Here is a 19,997-nt window from a genome sequence, read left to right as displayed (position 1 = left end):
GGATGTGATGAATTAAAGCGTAGATGTGGAGGTAATATATGTTGTGGTAAAGTGAAGGAGGAGCACTGGGCACATAACAGGACTGTGTCAGTGCACATTCAGTGTCTGTGGAGCTTCTTTGGACAGGCCTGTGAGACTAAACAGCAGCCCCTGGAGGCTCATATGTTTATTGCATCCCAAAAAAAAAAAGCAAAGTTGCTCAACAAATGTTAAGATTATGAATTGTCTATCAAACTGTAAGCTTGAAACGCTGCTGCCAGTTAAACCTCTCTGTACCAGCTCCAGAGACCTGTGCAGCTCAAAGCTACATTCAGGAGAGTTTTTTTTTTTTAATCAGTTTTACTTTTATGTCCAAAATTTTGCTTTTACCAGTTTGTTAAATACAGACCCCTGATGGACATGAATGGATGAATGGACCAACAGATCCAGTTACCATAGAGACAAATTAATCCTGATCTGATGGTCACAACTGAAACAGAACATCCCCAGATTCAGAAGGGTTGCATTTATTTCATAGCATTATTTTTTGCTTTTATATTGTTAGGTGCTCTTGTTATTCTGGGTCATTGAGGTCTGCTTCAGTGAGCTAAGCTCAGGCTATGACTGATGAAGCTCCCACAGGCTCATTTACAGCACACATCAGGATAAAAGTACTGGATGGCTGCACATTAGCACAGACACTATGTGAGTCAGCATCTAAGCACATGTGAGATCATCAAATTTTTAAAAATGTCATTGTTGAACATTTTTTACACAGCTAGGTAAAACATAACATCTGAAAAATATCTGATCCTAGGTCAGTCCAACAGCTCCACCGGTGTCAGTGTCTACAGTGTGTTCATCAAACAGCTGAAGGGCTTCATCACTGGCTCCCATCAAACAGCTGCAAGTCATCACCAAGTACAGGAGTGGTCAAGTCAAAGAGCTGAGTAACCAGTGACAGGCCTGTGTGACAAACAGCCTCCTGGAAGACGATGCACCTGCCACTGCAACAGCAGTGACTGTCACATTTTTTGTCACACATTTTTCTCTTTGTAAGGACACTCATTGACATAATGTAGTCCTCAGCCCCTAACCAAACCTTAACCATCTGAACTAAATGCCTCACCCTAACCCTAACCTAACCAAAACCTAATTCTAACCTGAACCTTAAAACCAAGTCTTAACCCTCAAACAGCCCTTGAAAGATGTGAGGACCAACCAAAAAGTCCTAACTCCAAGTCTATGTTCAAACTGGTCCTCACAAAGATAGATCTACAAGTACACACACACAAACACATACTTGGCTGCCCTGACTGAAACTCAAAGAAAGAAAGAAAAAGATGAAAACGTATCGTGTATGTAAATGAGGTTTTATCACCTAACTGTTGAGGTTTGATTATTTTGTTTCATCAAAGTATTTTCACATAGGACCAGTGCATCATTCTTTTGATCTGTTTGGCTCTCATGAATGTATCTGTGGGAAATTTTCTTTATCTTTTCATGGCTCTTTAAATATAGACCAAAAAAATCCCCCCCAAAAAACAGGACCTCCTGTTGTTCTACATCACACAGGAGAGATAAAAAAATCACATGTGTGGCACAGAGCTGGAGAGTCCTGTTTTTCTGTGTGGATTTAGCTGACTTGCATGTACACAGATACACTGAATACAGTCGCTCACTGAAGAACATCTGAAGGAATGAAAGAACACGTTTTCAAGATTTCAATCATCTTTAATTCAACTCTCATTTTTTTTTTACAGTCATTTAATAGGACATAAGTGCATCTTGGTTTAGTATGAAATCACTGCCTTGCATTGGAAAGTGATTAGGTTTGCTTCCTTAACAGGAATTGCAATCCAATCTTTAGTCAGCACCTCAGCAGAATTACAGCCTCGTGCAGTGAGTGCCTCTGTGACGGGACAACACGCCCACATACACCTCTGAGATGAACAATATCAAACTAACTCACCTCTTTGTGGTTATTTGTCAGAAAATTTGCTCAGGTAAGAAATTCCAAAATCTGAAATTCGACCACACTGGATTAGAGCATGTGACTGAACACAGTCATCCAAACAGGCTCCTGGTCTCTGAGCGTGTCTCAACTAAGAAGCTGTTGTAACTTCATGTCACTGTGTGCTGCCCCTGTGCACTGACGTCTGACTGTGAATCACAGCTTCATTTATCTCAAATTATCTCTTCAATACCAAAGTAATCTGAAAACGAAAATCTCAACTGCAAAGAACCTTAAAACAGGGTTAAAGATTGAATCACATGACTCAGAATTACGCATACAGAATTGTGCATACTGTCTTCTCCTGTCACTGCACATCAGGGACAAAAACTCATTGGGCTCTAACTTGTCTGAGCTGAAACACAGCCCACTCTCTCCTGTTAGGACTATTCACGAACACTTTCTAACTTCACACTGTCACTGTGTGTGTGTGTGTTTTACATCAGTGTGTTACAGTTTGCTGGTCAGCTGAGGGTGTGTGCGTGTGCTGGCTGTCCCTGGAAACCCTCCCTCGAAGGCGGCGTTCAGCACCTCGTCGAGGTTTGCGGCGGTGACGAAGTCAAGGTCGGCTCGGATGTTGGCCGGAAGCTCCTCCAGGTCCTTCTCGTTGCGTTTCGGGAGAATGACGCACTTCACTCCTGCCCTGTAGGCCGCCAGGACTTTGTCCTTGATCCCGCCCACCTGAGGAGGACGGACCAATCCAGGCGGTTAAAATGGCGTGGCCGTGGATTTACACACTATTGTGTGTGCAGAATGTGAGTACTCACCGGCAGCACCAGCCCTCTTAATGTGATCTCTCCTGTCATGGCAATGTCTGATCTGACCAGTCGGCCGCTGAACAGTGAGGCTAAGCAGGTTACTATGGTAACGCCGGCAGAGGGGCCATCCTTGGTGACAGCTCCGGCAGGGAAGTGGAGGTGGATGTCTGTCCCTTCTAGAGGATCTGGACCCCCGACCACTGATCTCACACACACACACGTTCTCCATTAGAGCATGCTAATTAGCCTCTTTCACGTGTTCTACTTGCTGCAGCAGTAGTGTCTCTGTAAACTCATGTACAGTGTATATATGTAAACACATCTGCGTGTGGACTCACTGTTGGTGAGCTGGTAGGTTTTAGCGTTTGCTCTGAGCCAGCTGATGGCCAGATGGGCAGATTCTTTCATAACATCCCCCAGCTGACCGGTCAGTGTGAGCTGACCTTCTCCCTCCATTCGACTGGCCTCCACAAACATGATCTCCCCACCGAGCGGGGTCCACGCCAGCCCCAGAGCTACACCGGGAAGGGTAAACCGCTCAGACACCTTCCACCGCACGCACACACACACACATACATACACACACCTGTAAGTGGCTGCCGCATTCTACGACTGTGTTTTCAGCTATTTTGACTTTACGTACAGCAGCAGTTGTGGAGCAGTGAAACATCACCAAAAAAAACCCAAAAAAACTAACACCTGCAGATTCATTTTGCACAGGTTTCTGTCACTGACTTGTAGAGAAAACTTTCTGCATCTTTATAAATACTGCTAATTCTCTGCAGATGCTGCTCCATCTGCCCCACCCAGAACTCCGTCTCTCTGCTGGTGCCCTGCTTACCTCCATCTCAAACAGTGGAAGTCCCAGGATGTCTTTCAGGGCCATGTGGTCGATCAGTATGGGCATCTCTGGGGGTGCCGCCTTGTCTGAACACACACACCCACACACACACACACACACACACACGTACAGTTAATTAATTATGCAACATTACATCTAGGGATGCACCGATTCACATCTTTTCACTTCTGAGCCACTTTGGTGTATCGTTTGTGTGTAAAATAGCGCGATCGATGCTAATGCGCTAACCCGTCAATTGGATTCTCCATATTATGTTAGCATCGAGCTAATCGCTACTTATTACCACTTGTAGGTCGCGACGGAGCTTCCGCCCCTCGGTACAACGGCTTAGCAAACATTGCACATTGCTGTCTTGCTTTATTGTGTTTCAAGTGTAAAATATTTTCACACAGTGCAAACATGTGCTGAAAAGTTGGTAAGCCACGATGCTCGCCTGCTAGCTGGCTGCAAACTGTGGAATGGTTTTCCTGGATGGCGACGTGTCTCATTACTCCGCGTCACATTGAGACACGTCTCCGTTCAGGAAATCCATTCCACATTTTGCAGCCAGTTAGCAGAGCAGCCGACAGGCAATCACTTGTGGAGTCATTTCAGTAGACAATATTAAAGCACAGAAATGGTTCATGGATTGGAAATCTCCGCACGTTGAATAGGAAATTTAGGATCTGTGAATTATGTTGGTATCGGAACCCGATACCAATACTGTTTTGACACCTGACGGCTGTATGACGTGCTTTATGACATTTTGAGGTCTTCTTAAAATGTGACTTTTTTTTGGCATATTTTGACGCCTTGGTATACTATGACTTGTTTTATGACATTTTGAGATCATGCTAAAAAAATCACTTTTTTGGCATATTTTGACACCTTAGTATACTATGATGTTTTTTATGTCATTTTGAGGTCTTACCAAACTATGAATTTTTTTTTGGCATATTTTGACGCCTTACTATTCTATGACATTTTGAGGTCTTACTAAAATATGACTTTTTTTGGCATATTTTGATGCCTTACGGTTTTTATGACATTTCAAGGTCTTACAAAAATTTGACTTTTTTTGGGCATTTTTTGACGCCTTACTATACTATGACGTTTTTTATGACTTTTGAAGGTCAAAAATTTTTTTGACTTTTTTTTGTCCGATTTTGACGCCTTACTATACTATGACGTTTTTTATGACTTTTGGAGGTCAAAAAAAAATTAGACTTTTTTTGTCCGATTTTGATGCCTTATTATACTATGACGTTTTTCATGACTTTTGGAGGTCAAAAAAAAATTAGACTTTTTTTGTCCGATTTTGACGCCTTACTATACTATGACGTTTTTATGACTTTTGGAGGTCAAAAAAAAATTAGACTTTTTTTATACGATTTTGACGCCTTACTATACTATGACATTTTTTATGACTTTTAAAGGTCAAAAAAAATTTGACATTTTTTGTCCGATTTTGACGCCTTACTATACTATGACGTTTTTTATGACTTTTGGAGGTCAAAAAAAATTTGACTTTTTTTGTCCGATTTTGACGCCTTACTATACAATGATGTTTTTTATGACTTTTGGAGGTCAAAAATTTTTTTGACTTTTTTTGTCCGATTTTGACGCCTTACTATACTATGACGTTTTTTATGACTTTTGGAGGTCAAAATTTTTTTTGACTTTTTTTGTCCGATTTTGACGCCTTACTATACTATGACGTTTTTTATGACTTTTGGAGGTCAAAAATTTTTTTGACTTTTTTTGTCCGATTTTGACGCCTTACTATACTATGACGTTTTTTATGACTTTTGGAGGTCAAAAATTTTTCTGACTTTTTTTGTGCGATTTTGACGCCTTACTATACTATGATGTTTTTTATGACTTTTGGAGATCAAAATTTTTTGTAACTTTTTTTTGTCCGATTTTGACGCCTTACTATACTATGACGTTTTTTATGACTTTTGGAGGTCAAAAAAATTTTTGACTTTTTTTGTCCGATTTTGACGCCTTACTATACTATGACGTTTTTTATGACTTTTGGAGGTCAAAAAAAAATTTGACTTTTTTTGTCCGATTTTGACGCCTTACTATACTATGACGTTTTTTATGACTTTTGGAGGTTAAAAAAAATTTTGACTTTTTTTGTCCGATTTTGACGCCTTATTATACTATGACGTTTTTTATGACTTTTGGAGGTCAAATTTTTTTTTGACTTTTTGTATCCGATTTTGACGCCTTATTATACTATGACGTTTTTTATGACTTTTGGAGGTCAAATTTTTTTTTGACTTTTTTTGTCCGATTTTGACGCCTTACTATACTAGGACGTTTTTTATGACTTTTGGAGGTCAAAAAAAAATTTGACTTTTTTTGTCCGGTTTTGACGCCTTACTATACTATGACGTTTTTTATGACTTTTGGAGATCAAAATTTTTTGTAACTTTTTTTTGTCCGATTTTGACGCCTTACTATACTATGACGTTTTTTATGACTTTTGGAGGTCAAAAAAAATTTTGACTTTTTTTGTCCGATTTTGACGCCTTACTATACTATGACGTTTTTTATGACTTTTGGAGGTCAAAAAAAAATTTGACTTTTTTTGTCCGATTTTGACGCCTTATTATACTATGACGTTTTTTATGACTTTTGGAGGTCAAAAAAAAATTTGACTTTTTTTGTCCGATTTTGACGCCTTACTATACTATGACGTTTTTTATGACTTTTGAAGGTCAAAATTTTTTTTAACTTTTTTTGTCCGATTTTGACGCCTTACTATACTATGACGTTTTTTATGACTTTTGGAGGTCAAATTTTTTTTTGACTTTTTTTGTCCGATTTTGACGCCTTAATATACTATGACGTTTTTTATGACTTTTGGAGGTCAAAAATTTTTTTGACTTTTTTTGTCCGATTTTGACGCCTTACTATACTATGACGTTTTTTATGACTTTTGGAGGTCAAAAAAAAATTTGACTTTTTTTGTCCGGGTTTGATGCCTTACTATACTATGACGTTTTTTATGACTTTTGGAGGTCAAATTTTTTTTTTACTTTTTGTATCCGATTTTGACGCCTTATTATACTATGACGTTTTTTATGACTTTTGGAGGTCAAAATTTTTTTTGACTTTTTTTATCCGATTTTGACGCCTTACTATACTATGACGTTTTTTATGACTTTTGGAGGTCAAAAAAAATTTTGACATTTTTTGTCCGATTTTGACGCCTTATTATACTATGACGTTTTTTATGACTTTTGGAGGTCAAAAAAATTTTTGACTTTTTTTGTCCGATTTTGACGCCTTATTATACTATGACGTTTTTTATGACTTTTGGAGGTCAAAAAAATTTTTGACTTTTTTTGTCCGATTTTGACGCCTTACTATACTATGACGTTTTTTATGACTTTTGGAGGTCAAAAATTTTTTTGACTTTTTTTGTCCGATTTTGACGCCTTACTATACTATGACGTTTTTTATGACTTTTGGACGTCAAAAAAATTTTTGACTTTTTTTGTCCGATTTTGACGCCTTACTATACTGTGATGTTTTTTATGACTTTTGGAGGTCAAAAATTTTTTTGACTTTTTTTGTGCGATTTTGACGCCTTACTATACTATGATGTTTTTTATGACTTTTGGAGATCAAAATTTTTTGTAACTTTTTTTGTCCGATTTTGACGCCTTACTATACTATGACGTTTTTTATGACTTTTGGAGGTCAAAAAAAAATTTGACTTTTTTTGTCCGATTTTGACGCCTTACTATACTATGACGTTTTTTATGACTTTTGAAGGTCAAAAATTTTTTTGACTTTTTTTGTCCGATTTTGACGCCTTACTATACTGTGACGTTTTTCATGACATTTTGAGGTCAAAAAAATTTTTTACTTTTTTTGTCCGATTTTGACACCTTACTATACTATGACGTTTTTATGACTTTTGGAAGTCAAAAATTTTTTTGACTTTTTTTGTCCGATTTTGATGCCTTACTATACTATGATGTTTTTTATGACTTTTGGAGGTCAAAAAAAAATTAGACTTTTTTTGTCCGATTTTGACGCCTTACTATACTATGACGTTTTTTATGACTTTTGGAGGTTAAAAAAAATTTTGACTTTTTTTGTCCGATTTTGACGCCTTACTATACTATGACGTTTTTCATGACTTTTGGAGGTCAAAAAATTTTTTGACTTTTTTCGTGCGATTTTGACGCCTTACTATACTATGACGTTTTTTATGAGTTTTGGAGGTCAAATTTTTTTTTGACTTTTTTTGTCCGATTTTGACGCCTTACTATACTATGACATTTTTCATGACTTTTGGAGGTCAAAAAAAAATTAGACTTTTTTTGTCCGATTTTGACGCCTTACTATACTATGACGTTTTTTATGACTTTTGAAGGTCAAAAATTTTTTTGACTTTTTGTATCCGATTTTGACGCCTTATTATACTATGACGTTTTTTATGACTTTTGGAGGTCAAATTTTTTTTTGACTTTTTTTATCCGATTTTGACGCCTTACTATACTATGACGTTTTTTATGACTTTTGGAGGTAAAAAAAAAATTAGACTTTTTTTGTCCAGTTTTGACGCCTTACTATACTATGACGTTTTTTATGACTTTTGGAGGTCAAATTTTTTTTTGACTTTTTTTGTCCGATTTTGACGCCTTACTATACTATGACGTTTTTTATGACTTTTGGAAGTCAAAAAAAAATTTGACTTTTTTTGTCCGGTTTTGACGCCTTACTATACTATGACGTTTTTCATGACTTTTGGAGGTCAAAAAAATTTTTGACTTTTTTTGTCCGATTTTGACGCCTTACTATACTATGACGTTTTTTATGACTTTTGGAGATCAAAATTTTTTGTAACTTTTTTTTGTCCGATTTTGACGCCTTACTATACTATGACGTTTTTTATGACTTTTGGAGGTCAAAAAAAATTTTGACTTTTTTTGTCCGATTTTGACGCCTTACTATACTATGACGTTTTTTATGACTTTTGGAGGTCAAAAAAAAATTTGACTTTTTTTGTCCGATTTTGACGCCTTACTATACTATGACGTTTTTTATGACTTTTGGAGGTTAAAAAAAATTGACTTTTTTTGTCCGATTTTGACGCCTTATTATACTATGACGTTTTTTATGACTTTCGGAAGGTCAAAAATTTTTTTGACTTTTTTTGTCCGATTTTGACGCCTTACTATACTATGACGTTTTTTATGACTTTTGAAGGTCAAAAATTTTTTTGACTTTTTTTGTCCGATTTTGACGCCTTACTATACTATGACGTTTTTTATGACTTTTGGAGGGCAAATTTTTTTTTGACTTTTTGTATCCGATTTTGACGCCTTATTATACTATGACGTTTTTTATGACTTTTGGAGGTCAAATTTTTTTTTGACTTTTTTTGTCCGATTTTGACGCCTTACTATACTATGATGTTTTTTATGACTTTTGGAGGTCAAAAAAAATTTTGACTTTTTTTGTCCGATTTTGACGCCTTACTATACTATGACGTTTTTTATGACTTTTGGAGGTCAAAATTTTTTTTTACTTTTTTTGTCCGATTTTGACGCCTTACTATACTATGACATTTTTCATGACTTTTGGAGGTCAAAAAAAATTTTGACTTTTTTTGTCCGATTTTGACGCCTTACTATACTATGACGTTTTTTATGACTTTTGAAGGTCAAAATTTTTTTTAACTTTTTTTTGTCCGATTTTGACGCCTTACTATACTATGACGTTTTTTATGACTTTTGGAGGTCAAAAATTTTTTTGACTTTTTTTGTCCGATTTTGACGCCTTACTATACTATGACCTTTTTCATGACTTTTGGAGGTCAAAAAAAATTTTGACTTTTTTTGTCCGATTTTGACGCCTTACTATACTATGACGTTTTTTATGACTTTTGGAGGTCAAAATTTTTTTTGACTTTTTTTGTCCGATTTTGACGCCTTACTATACTATGACGTTTTTTATGACTTTTGGAGGTCAAAAATTTTTTTGACTTTTTTTGTGCGATTTTGACGCCTTACTATACTATGACGTTTTTTATGACTTTTGGAGGTCAAAAAAAAATTAGACTTTTTTTGTCCGGTTTTGACGCCTTACTATACTATGACGTTTTTTATGACTTTTGGAGGTCAAATTTTTTTTTGACTTTTTGTATCCGATTTTGACGCCTTATTATACTATGACGTTTTTTATGACTTTTGGAGGTCAATTTTTTTTTTGACTTTTTTTATCCGATTTTGACGCCTTACTATACTATGACGTTTTTTATGACTTTTGGAGGTCAAAAAAAATTTTGACATTTTTTGTCCGATTTTGACGCCTTACTATACTATGACGTTTTTTATGACTTTTGGAGGTCAAAATTTTTTTTGACTTTTTTTGTCCGATTTTGACGCCTTACTATACTATGACGTTTTTTATGACTTTTGGAGGTCAAAAAAAAATTAGACTTTTTTTGTCCGGTTTTGACGCATTACTATACTATGACGTTTTTTATGACTTTTGGAGGTCAAAAAAAAATTTGACTTTTTTTGTCCGGTTTTGACGCATTACTATACTATGACGTTTTTCATGACTTTTGGAGGTCAAAAAAAATTTTGACTTTTTTTGTCCGATTTTGACGCCTTACTATACTATGACATTTTTTATGACTTTTGGAGGTCAAAAATTTTTTTGACTTTTTTTGTCCGATTTTGACGCCTTACTATACTATGACCTTTTTCATGACTTTTGGAGGTCAAAAAAATTTTTGACTTTTTTTGTCCGATTTTGACGCCTTACTATACTATGACGTTTTTTATGACTTTTGGAGGTCAAATTTTTTTTTGACTTTTTGTATCCGATTTTGACGCCTTATTATACTATGACGTTTTTTATGACTTTTGGAGGTCAAATTTTTTTTTGACTTTTTTTGTCCGATTTTGACGCCTTACTATACTATGACGTTTTTTATGACTTTTGGAGGTCAAAAAAAAATTTGACTTTTTTTGTCCGGTTTTGACGCATTACTATACTATGACGTTTTTCATGACTTTTGGAGGTCAAAAAAAATTTTGACTTTTTTTGTCCGATTTTGACGCCTTACTATACTATGACGTTTTTTATGACTTTTGGAGGTCAAAATTTTTTTTTACTTTTTTTGTCCGATTTTGACGCCTTACTATACTATGACATTTTTCATGACTTTTGGAGGTCAAAAAAAATTTTGACTTTTTTTGTCCGATTTTGACGCCTTACTATACTATGACGTTTTTTATGACTTTTGAAGGTCAAAATTTTTTTTAACTTTTTTTGTCCGATTTTGACGCCTTACTATACTATGACGTTTTTTATGACTTTTGGAGGTCAAAAATTTTTTTGACTTTTTTTGTCCGATTTTGACGCCTTACTATACTATGACCTTTTTCATGACTTTTGGAGGTCAAAAAAAAATTTGACTTTTTTTGTCCGATTTTGACGCCTTACTATACTATGACGTTTTTTATGACTTTTGGAGGTTAAAAAAAATTGACTTTTTTTGTCCGATTTTGACGCCTTATTATACTATGACGTTTTTTATGACTTTTGAAGGTCAAAAATTTTTTTGACTTTTTTTGTCCGATTTTGACGCCTTACTATACTATGACGTTTTTTATGACTTTTGGAGGTCAAATTTTTTTTTGACTTTTTGTATCCGATTTTGACGCCTTATTATACTATGACGTTTTTTATGACTTTTGGAGGTCAAATTTTTTTTTGACTTTTTTTGTCCGATTTTGACGCCTTACTATACTATGACGTTTTTTATGACTTTTGGAGGTCAAAAAAAATTTTGACTTTTTTTGTCCGATTTTGACGCCTTACTATACTATGACGTTTTTTATGACTTTTGGAGGTCAAAATTTTTTTTTACTTTTTTTGTCCGATTTTGACGCCTTACTATACTATGACATTTTTCATGACTTTTGGAGGTCAAAAAAAATTTTGACTTTTTTTGTCCGATTTTGACGCCTTACTATACTATGACGTTTTTTATGACTTTTGGAGATCAAAATTTTTTGTAACTTTTTTTTGTCCGATTTTGACGCCTTACTATACTATGACGTTTTTTATGACTTTTGGAGGTTAAAAAAAATTGACTTTTTTTGTCCGATTTTGACGCCTTACTATACTATGACGTTTTTTATGACTTTTGAAGGTCAAAATTTTTTTTAACTTTTTTTTGTCCGATTTTGACGCCTTACTATACTATGACGTTTTTTATGACTTTTGGAGGTCAAAAATTTTTTTGACTTTTTTTGTCCGATTTTGACGCCTTACTATACTATGACCTTTTTCATGACTTTTGGAGGTCAAAAAAAATTTTGACTTTTTTTGTCCGATTTTGACGCCTTACTATACTATGACGTTTTTTATGACTTTTGGAGGTCAAAATTTTTTTTGACTTTTTTTGTCCGATTTTGACGCCTTACTATACTATGACGTTTTTTATGACTTTTGGAGGTCAAAAATTTTTTTGACTTTTTTTGTGCGATTTTGACGCCTTACTATACTATGACGTTTTTTATGACTTTTGGAGGTCAAAAAAAAATTAGACTTTTTTTGTCCGGTTTTGACGCCTTACTATACTATGACGTTTTTTATGACTTTTGGAGGTCAAATTTTTTTTTGACTTTTTGTATCCGATTTTGACGCCTTATTATACTATGACGTTTTTTATGACTTTTGGAGGTCAAATTTTTTTTTGACTTTTTTTGTCCGATTTTGACGCCTTACTATACTATGACGTTTTTTATGACTTTTGGAGGTCAAAAAAAAATTTGACTTTTTTTGTCCGATTTTGACGCCTTACTATACTATGACGTTTTTTATGACTTTTGGAGGTCAAAATTTTTTTTTACTTTTTTTGTCCGATTTTGACGCCTTACTATACTATGACATTTTTCATGACTTTTGGAGGTCAAAAAAAATTTTGACTTTTTTTGTCCGATTTTGACGCCTTACTATACTATGACGTTTTTTATGACTTTTGAAGGTCAAAATTTTTTTTAACTTTTTTTGTCCGATTTTGACGCCTTACTATACTATGACGTTTTTTATGACTTTTGGAGGTCAAAAATTTTTTTGACTTTTTTTGTCCGATTTTGACGCCTTACTATACTATGACCTTTTTCATGACTTTTGGAGGTCAAAAAAAAATTTGACTTTTTTTGTCCGATTTTGACGCCTTACTATACTATGACGTTTTTTATGACTTTTGGAGGTTAAAAAAAATTGACTTTTTTTGTCCGATTTTGACGCCTTATTATACTATGACGTTTTTTATGACTTTTGAAGGTCAAAAATTTTTTTGACTTTTTTTGTCCGATTTTGACGCCTTACTATACTATGACGTTTTTTATGACTTTTGGAGGTCAAATTTTTTTTTGACTTTTTGTATCCGATTTTGACGCCTTATTATACTATGACGTTTTTTATGACTTTTGGAGGTCAAATTTTTTTTTGACTTTTTTTGTCCGATTTTGACGCCTTACTATACTATGACGTTTTTTATGACTTTTGGAGGTCAAAAAAAATTTTGACTTTTTTTGTCCGATTTTGACGCCTTACTATACTATGACGTTTTTTATGACTTTTGGAGGTCAAAATTTTTTTTTACTTTTTTTGTCCGATTTTGACGCCTTACTATACTATGACATTTTTCATGACTTTTGGAGGTCAAAAAAAATTTTGACTTTTTTTGTCCGATTTTGACGCCTTACTATACTATGACGTTTTTTATGACTTTTGAAGGTCAAAATTTTTTTTAACTTTTTTTGTCCGATTTTGACGCCTTACTATACTATGACGTTTTTTATGACTTTTGGAGGTCAAAAATTCTTTTGACTTTTTTTGTCCGATTTTGACGCCTTACTATACTATGACCTTTTTCATGACTTTTGGAGGTCAAAAAAAATTTTGACTTTTTTTGTCCGATTTTGACGCCTTACTATACTATGACGTTTTTTATGACTTTTGGAGGTCAAAATTTTTTTTGACTTTTTTTGTCCGATTTTGACGCCTTACTATACTATGACGTTTTTTATGACTTTTGGAGGTCAAAAATTTTTTTGACTTTTTTTGTGCGATTTTGACGCCTTACTATACTATGACGTTTTTTATGACTTTTGGAGGTCAAAAAAAAATTAGACTTTTTTTGTCCGGTTTTGACGCCTTACTATACTATGACGTTTTTTATGACTTTTGGAGGTCAAATTTTTTTTTGACTTTTTGTATCCGATTTTGACGCCTTATTATACTATGACGTTTTTTATGACTTTTGGAGGTCAATTTTTTTTTTGACTTTTTTTATCCGATTTTGACGCCTTACTATACTATGACGTTTTTTATGACTTTTGGAGGTCAAAAAAAATTTTGACATTTTTTGTCCGATTTTGACGCCTTACTATACTATGACGTTTTTTATGACTTTTGGAGGTCAAAATTTTTTTTGACTTTTTTTGTCCGATTTTGACGCCTTACTATACTATGACGTTTTTTATGACTTTTGGAGGTCAAAAATTTTTTTGACTTTTTTTGTCCGATTTTGACACCTTACTATACTATGACCTTTTTCATGACTTTTGGAGGTCAAAAAAAATTTTGACTTTTTTTGTCCGATTTTGACGCCTTACTATACTATGACGTTTTTTATGACTTTTGGAGGTCAAAATTTTTTTTTACTTTTTTTGTCCGATTTTGACGCCTTACTATACTATGACATTTTTCATGACTTTTGGAGGTCAAAAAAAATTTTGACTTTTTTTGTCCGATTTTGACGCCTTACTATACTATGACGTTTTTTATGACTTTTGAAGGTCAAAATTTTTTTTAACTTTTTTTGTCCGATTTTGACGCCTTACTATACTATGACGTTTTTTATGACTTTTGGAGGTCAAAAATTTTTTTGACTTTTTTTGTCCGATTTTGACGCCTTACTATACTATGACTTTTTTCATGACTTTTGGAGGTCAAAAAAAATTTTGACTTTTTTTGTCCGATTTTGACGCCTTACTATACTATGACGTTTTTTATGACTTTTGGAGGTCAAATTTTTTTTTGACTTTTTTTGTCCGATTTTGACGCCTTACTATACTATGACGTTTTTTATGACTTTTGGAGGTCAAAAAAAAATTAGACTTTTTTTGTCCGGTTTTGACGCCTTACTATACTATGACGTTTTTTATGACTTTTGGAGGTCAAATTTTTTTTTGACTTTTTGTATCCGATTTTGACGCCTTATTATACTATGACGTTTTTTATGACTTTTGGAGGTCAATTTTTTTTTTGACTTTTTTTATCCGATTTTGACGCCTTACTATACTATGACGTTTTTTATGACTTTTGGAGGTCAAAAAAAATTTTGACATTTTTTGTCCGATTTTGACGCCTTACTATACTATGACGTTTTTTATGACTTTTGGAGGTCAAAATTTTTTTTGACTTTTTTTGTCCGATTTTGACGCCTTACTATACTATGACGTTTTTTATGACTTTTGGAGGTCAAAAAAAAATTTGACTTTTTTTGTCCGGTTTTGACGCATTACTATACTATGACGTTTTTTATGACTTTTGGAGGTCAAAAAAAAATTTGACTTTTTTTGTCCGGTTTTGACGCATTACTATACTATGACGTTTTTCATGACTTTTGGAGGTCAAAAAAAATTTTGACTTTTTTTGTCCGATTTTGACGCCTTACTATACTATGACATTTTTTATGACTTTTGGAGGTCAAAAATTTTTTTGACTTTTTTTGTCCGATTTTGACGCCTTACTATACTATGACCTTTTTCATGACTTTTGGAGGTCAAAAAAAATTTTGACTTTTTTTGTCCGATTTTGACGCCTTACTATACTATGACGTTTTTTATGACTTTTGGAGGTCAAATTTTTTTTTGACTTTTTGTATCCGATTTTGACGCCTTATTATACTATGACGTTTTTTATGACTTTTGGAGGTCAAATTTTTTTTTGACTTTTTTTGTCCGATTTTGACGCCTTACTATACTATGACGTTTTTTATGACTTTTGGAGGTCAAAAAAAAATTTGACTTTTTTTGTCCGGTTTTGACGCATTACTATACTATGACGTTTTTCATGACTTTTGGAGGTCAAAAAAAATTTTGACTTTTTTTGTCCGATTTTGACGCCTTACTATACTATGACGTTTTTTATGACTTTTGGAGGTCAAAATTTTTTTTTACTTTTTTTGTCCGATTTTGACGCCTTACTATACTATGACATTTTTCATGACTTTTGGAGGTCAAAAAAAATTTTGACTTTTTTTGTCCGATTTTGACGCCTTACTATACTATGACGTTTTTTATGACTTTTGAAGGTCAAAATTTTTTTTAACTTTTTTTGTCCGATTTTGACGCCTTACTATACTATGACGTTTTTTATGACTTTTGGAGGTCAAAAATTTTTTTGACTTTTTTTGTCCGATTTTGACGCCTTACTATACTATGACCTTTTTCATGACTTTTGGAGGTCAAAAAAAATTTTGACTTTTTTTGTCCGATTTTGACGCCTTACTATACTATGACGTTTTTTATGACTTTTGGAGGTCAAAATTTTTTTTGACTTTTTTTGTCCGATTTTGACGCCTTACTATACTATGACGTTTTTTATGACTTTTGGAGATCAAAAATTTTTTTGACTTTTTTTGTGCGATTTTGACGCCTTACTATACTATGACGTTTTTTATGACTTTTGGAGGTCAAAAAAAAATTAGACTTTTTTTGTCCGGTTTTGACGCCTTACTATACTATGACGTTTTTTATGACTTTTGGAGGTCAAATTTTTTTTTGACTTTTTGTATCCGATTTTGACGCCTTATTATACTATGACGTTTTTTATGACTTTTGGAGGTCAATTTTTTTTTTGACTTTTTTTATCCGATTTTGACGCCTTACTATACTATGACGTTTTTTATGACTTTTGGAGGTCAAAAAAAATTTTGACATTTTTTGTCCGATTTTGACGCCTTACTATACTATGACGTTTTTTATGACTTTTGGAGGTCAAAAATTTTTTTGACTTTTTTTGTCCGATTTTGACGCCTTACTATACTATGACGTTTTTTATGACTTTTGGAGGTCAAAATTTTTTTTGACTTTTTTTGTCCGATTTTGACGCCTTACTATACTATGACGTTTTTTATGACTTTTGGAGGTCAAAAAAAAATTTGACTTTTTTTGTCCGGTTTTGACGCATTACTATACTATGACGTTTTTCATGACTTTTGGAGGTCAAAAAAATTTTTGACTTTTTTTGTCCGATTTTGACGCCTTACTATACTATGACGTTTTTTATGACTTTTGGAGGTCAAAAATTTTTTTGACTTTTTTTGTCCGATTTTGACGCCTTACTATACTATGACGTTTTTTATGACTTTTGGACGTCAAAAAAAATTTTGACTTTTTTTGTCCGGGTTTGACGCCTTACTATACTATGACGTTTTTTATGACTTTTGGAGGTCAAAAATTTTTTTGACTTTTTTTGTCCGATTTTGACGCCTTACTATACTATGACGTTTTTTATGACTTTTGGAGGTCAAAATTTTTTTTGACTTTTTTTGTCCGATTTTGACGCCTTACTATACTATGACGTTTTTTATGACTTTTGGAGGTCAAAAAAAAATTTGACTTTTTTTGTCCGGTTTTGACGCCTTACTATACTATGACGTTTTTTATGACTTTTGGAGGTCAAATTTTTTTTTGACTTTTTGTATCCGATTTTGACGCCTTATTATACTATGACGTTTTTTATGACTTTTGGAGGTCAAAAATTTTTTTGACTTTTTTTATCCGATTTTGACGCCTTACTATACTATGACGTTTTTTATGACTTTTGGAGGTCAAAAAAAATTTTGACATTTTTTGTCCGATTTTGACGCCTTACTATACTATGACGTTTTTTATGACTTTTGGAGGTCAAAAATTTTTTTGACTTTTTTTGTCCGATTTTGACGCCTTACTATACTATGACGTTTTTTATGACTTTTGGACGTCAAAAAAAAATTTGACTTTTTTTGTCCGGGTTTGACGCCTTACTATACTATGACGTTTTTTATGACTTTTGGAGGTCAAATTTTTTTTTGACTTTTTGTATCCGATTTTGACGCCTTATTATACTATGACGTTTTTTATGACTTTTGGACGTCAAAAAAAATTTTGACTTTTTTTGTCCGGGTTTGACGCCTTACTATACTATGACGTTTTTTATGACTTTTGGAGATCAAAATTTTTTTTGACTTTTTTTGTCCGATTTTGACGCCTTACTATACTATGACATTTTTCATGACTTTTGGAGGTCAAAAAAAATTTTGACTTTTTTTGTCCGATTTTGACGCCTTACTATACTGTGATGTTTTTTATGACTTTTGGAGGTCAAAAATTTTTTTGACTTTTTTTGTGCGATTTTGACGCCTTACTATACTATGATGTTTTTTATGACTTTTGGAGATCAAAATTTTTTGTAACTTTTTTTGTCCGATTTTGACGCCTTACTATACTATGACGTTTTTTATGACTTTTGGAGGTCAAAAAAAAATTTGACTTTTTTTGTCCGATTTTGACGCCTTACTATACTATGACGTTTTTTATGACTTTTGAAGGTCAAAAATTTTTTTGACTTTTTTTGTCCGATTTTGACGCCTTACTATACTGTGACGTTTTTCATGACATTTTGAGGTCAAAAAAATTTTTTACTTTTTTTGTCCGATTTTGACACCTTACTATACTATGACGTTTTTATGACTTTTGGAAGTCAAAAATTTTTTTGACTTTTTTTGTCCGATTTTGATGCCTTACTATACTATGATGTTTTTTATGACTTTTGGAGGTCAAAAAAAAATTAGACTTTTTTTGTCCGATTTTGACGCCTTACTATACTATGACGTTTTTTATGACTTTTGGAGGTTAAAAAAAATTTTGACTTTTTTTGTCCGATTTTGACGCCTTACTATACTATGACGTTTTTCATGACTTTTGGAGGTCAAAAAAAATTTTGACTTTTTTTGTCCGGTTTTGACGCCTTACTATACTATGACGTTTTTCATGACTTTTGGAGGTCAAAAAATTTTTTGACTTTTTTCGTGCGATTTTGACGCCTTACTATACTATGACGTTTTTTATGAGTTTTGGAGGTCAAATTTTTTTTTGACTTTTTTTGTCCGATTTTGACGCCTTACTATACTATGACATTTTTCATGACTTTTGGAGGTCAAAAAAAAATTAGACTTTTTTTGTCCGATTTTGACGCCTTACTATACTATGACGTTTTTTATGACTTTTGAAGGTCAAAAATTTTTTTGACTTTTTGTATCCGATTTTGACGCCTTATTATACTATGACGTTTTTTATGACTTTTGGAGGTCAAATTTTTTTTTGACTTTTTTTATCCGATTTTGACGCCTTACTATACTATGACGTTTTTTATGACTTTTGGAGGTAAAAAAAAAATTAGACTTTTTTTGTCCAGTTTTGACGCCTTACTATACTATGACGTTTTTTATGACTTTTGGAGGTCAAATTTTTTTTTGACTTTTTTTGTCCGATTTTGACGCCTTACTATACTATGACGTTTTTTATGACTTTTGGAAGTCAAAAAAAAATTTGACTTTTTTTGTCCGGTTTTGACGCCTTACTATACTATGACGTTTTTCATGACTTTTGGAGGTCAAAAAAATTTTTGACTTTTTTTGTCCGATTTTGACGCCTTACTATACTATGACGTTTTTTATGACTTTTGGAGATCAAAATTTTTTGTAACTTTTTTTTGTCCGATTTTGACGCCTTACTATACTATGACGTTTTTTATGACTTTTGGAGGTCAAAAAAAATTTTGACTTTTTTTGTCCGATTTTGACGCCTTACTATACTATGACGTTTTTTATGACTTTTGGAGGTCAAAAAAAAATTTGACTTTTTTTGTCCGATTTTGACGCCTTACTATACTATGACGTTTTTTATGACTTTTGGAGGTTAAAAAAAATTGACTTTTTTTGTCCGATTTTGACGCCTTATTATACTATGACGTTTTTTATGACTTTCGGAAGGTCAAAAATTTTTTTGACTTTTTTTGTCCGATTTTGACGCCTTACTATACTATGACGTTTTTTATGACTTTTGAAGGTCAAAAATTTTTTTGACTTTTTTTGTCCGATTTTGACACCTTACTATACTATGACCTTTTTCATGACTTTTGGAGGTCAAAAAAAATTTTGACTTTTTTTGTCCGATTTTGACGCCTTACTATACTATGACGTTTTTTATGACTTTTGGAGGTCAAATTTTTTTTTGACTTTTTGTATCCGATTTTGACGCCTTATTATACTATGACGTTTTTTATGACTTTTGGAGGT

General features: G+C 33.1%; 1 protein-coding gene across 1 annotated transcript in view; it reads right to left on the bottom strand.

Annotated features, from left to right (window-relative positions):
* Window positions 1-1,698: 1,698 nt before the first annotated feature.
* The window catches only part of lonp2 (lon peptidase 2, peroxisomal), a 54,888-nt gene continuing 36,589 nt past the window's right edge, over window positions 1,699-19,997 (bottom strand). The window contains exons 14-17 of the mRNA XM_041039048.1: window positions 3,593-3,678; window positions 3,090-3,297; window positions 2,761-2,951; window positions 1,699-2,674 (exon numbers count right to left, since the gene is read on the bottom strand). Of these exons, the coding sequence (XP_040894982.1) occupies window positions 2,444-2,674; window positions 2,761-2,951; window positions 3,090-3,297; window positions 3,593-3,678 (716 nt within the window). The 3' untranslated portion in view covers window positions 1,699-2,443. The remainder of the gene's footprint in view (window positions 2,675-2,760; window positions 2,952-3,089; window positions 3,298-3,592; window positions 3,679-19,997) is intronic.

Source organism: Toxotes jaculatrix, chromosome 5 (assembly GCF_017976425.1).
Source record: "Toxotes jaculatrix isolate fToxJac2 chromosome 5, fToxJac2.pri, whole genome shotgun sequence".
Taxonomy (NCBI): domain Eukaryota; kingdom Metazoa; phylum Chordata; class Actinopteri; family Toxotidae; genus Toxotes; species Toxotes jaculatrix.
The sequence above is the reverse complement of the archived record's forward strand: the minus strand, read 5'-3'. Positions and strand labels throughout refer to the sequence as shown.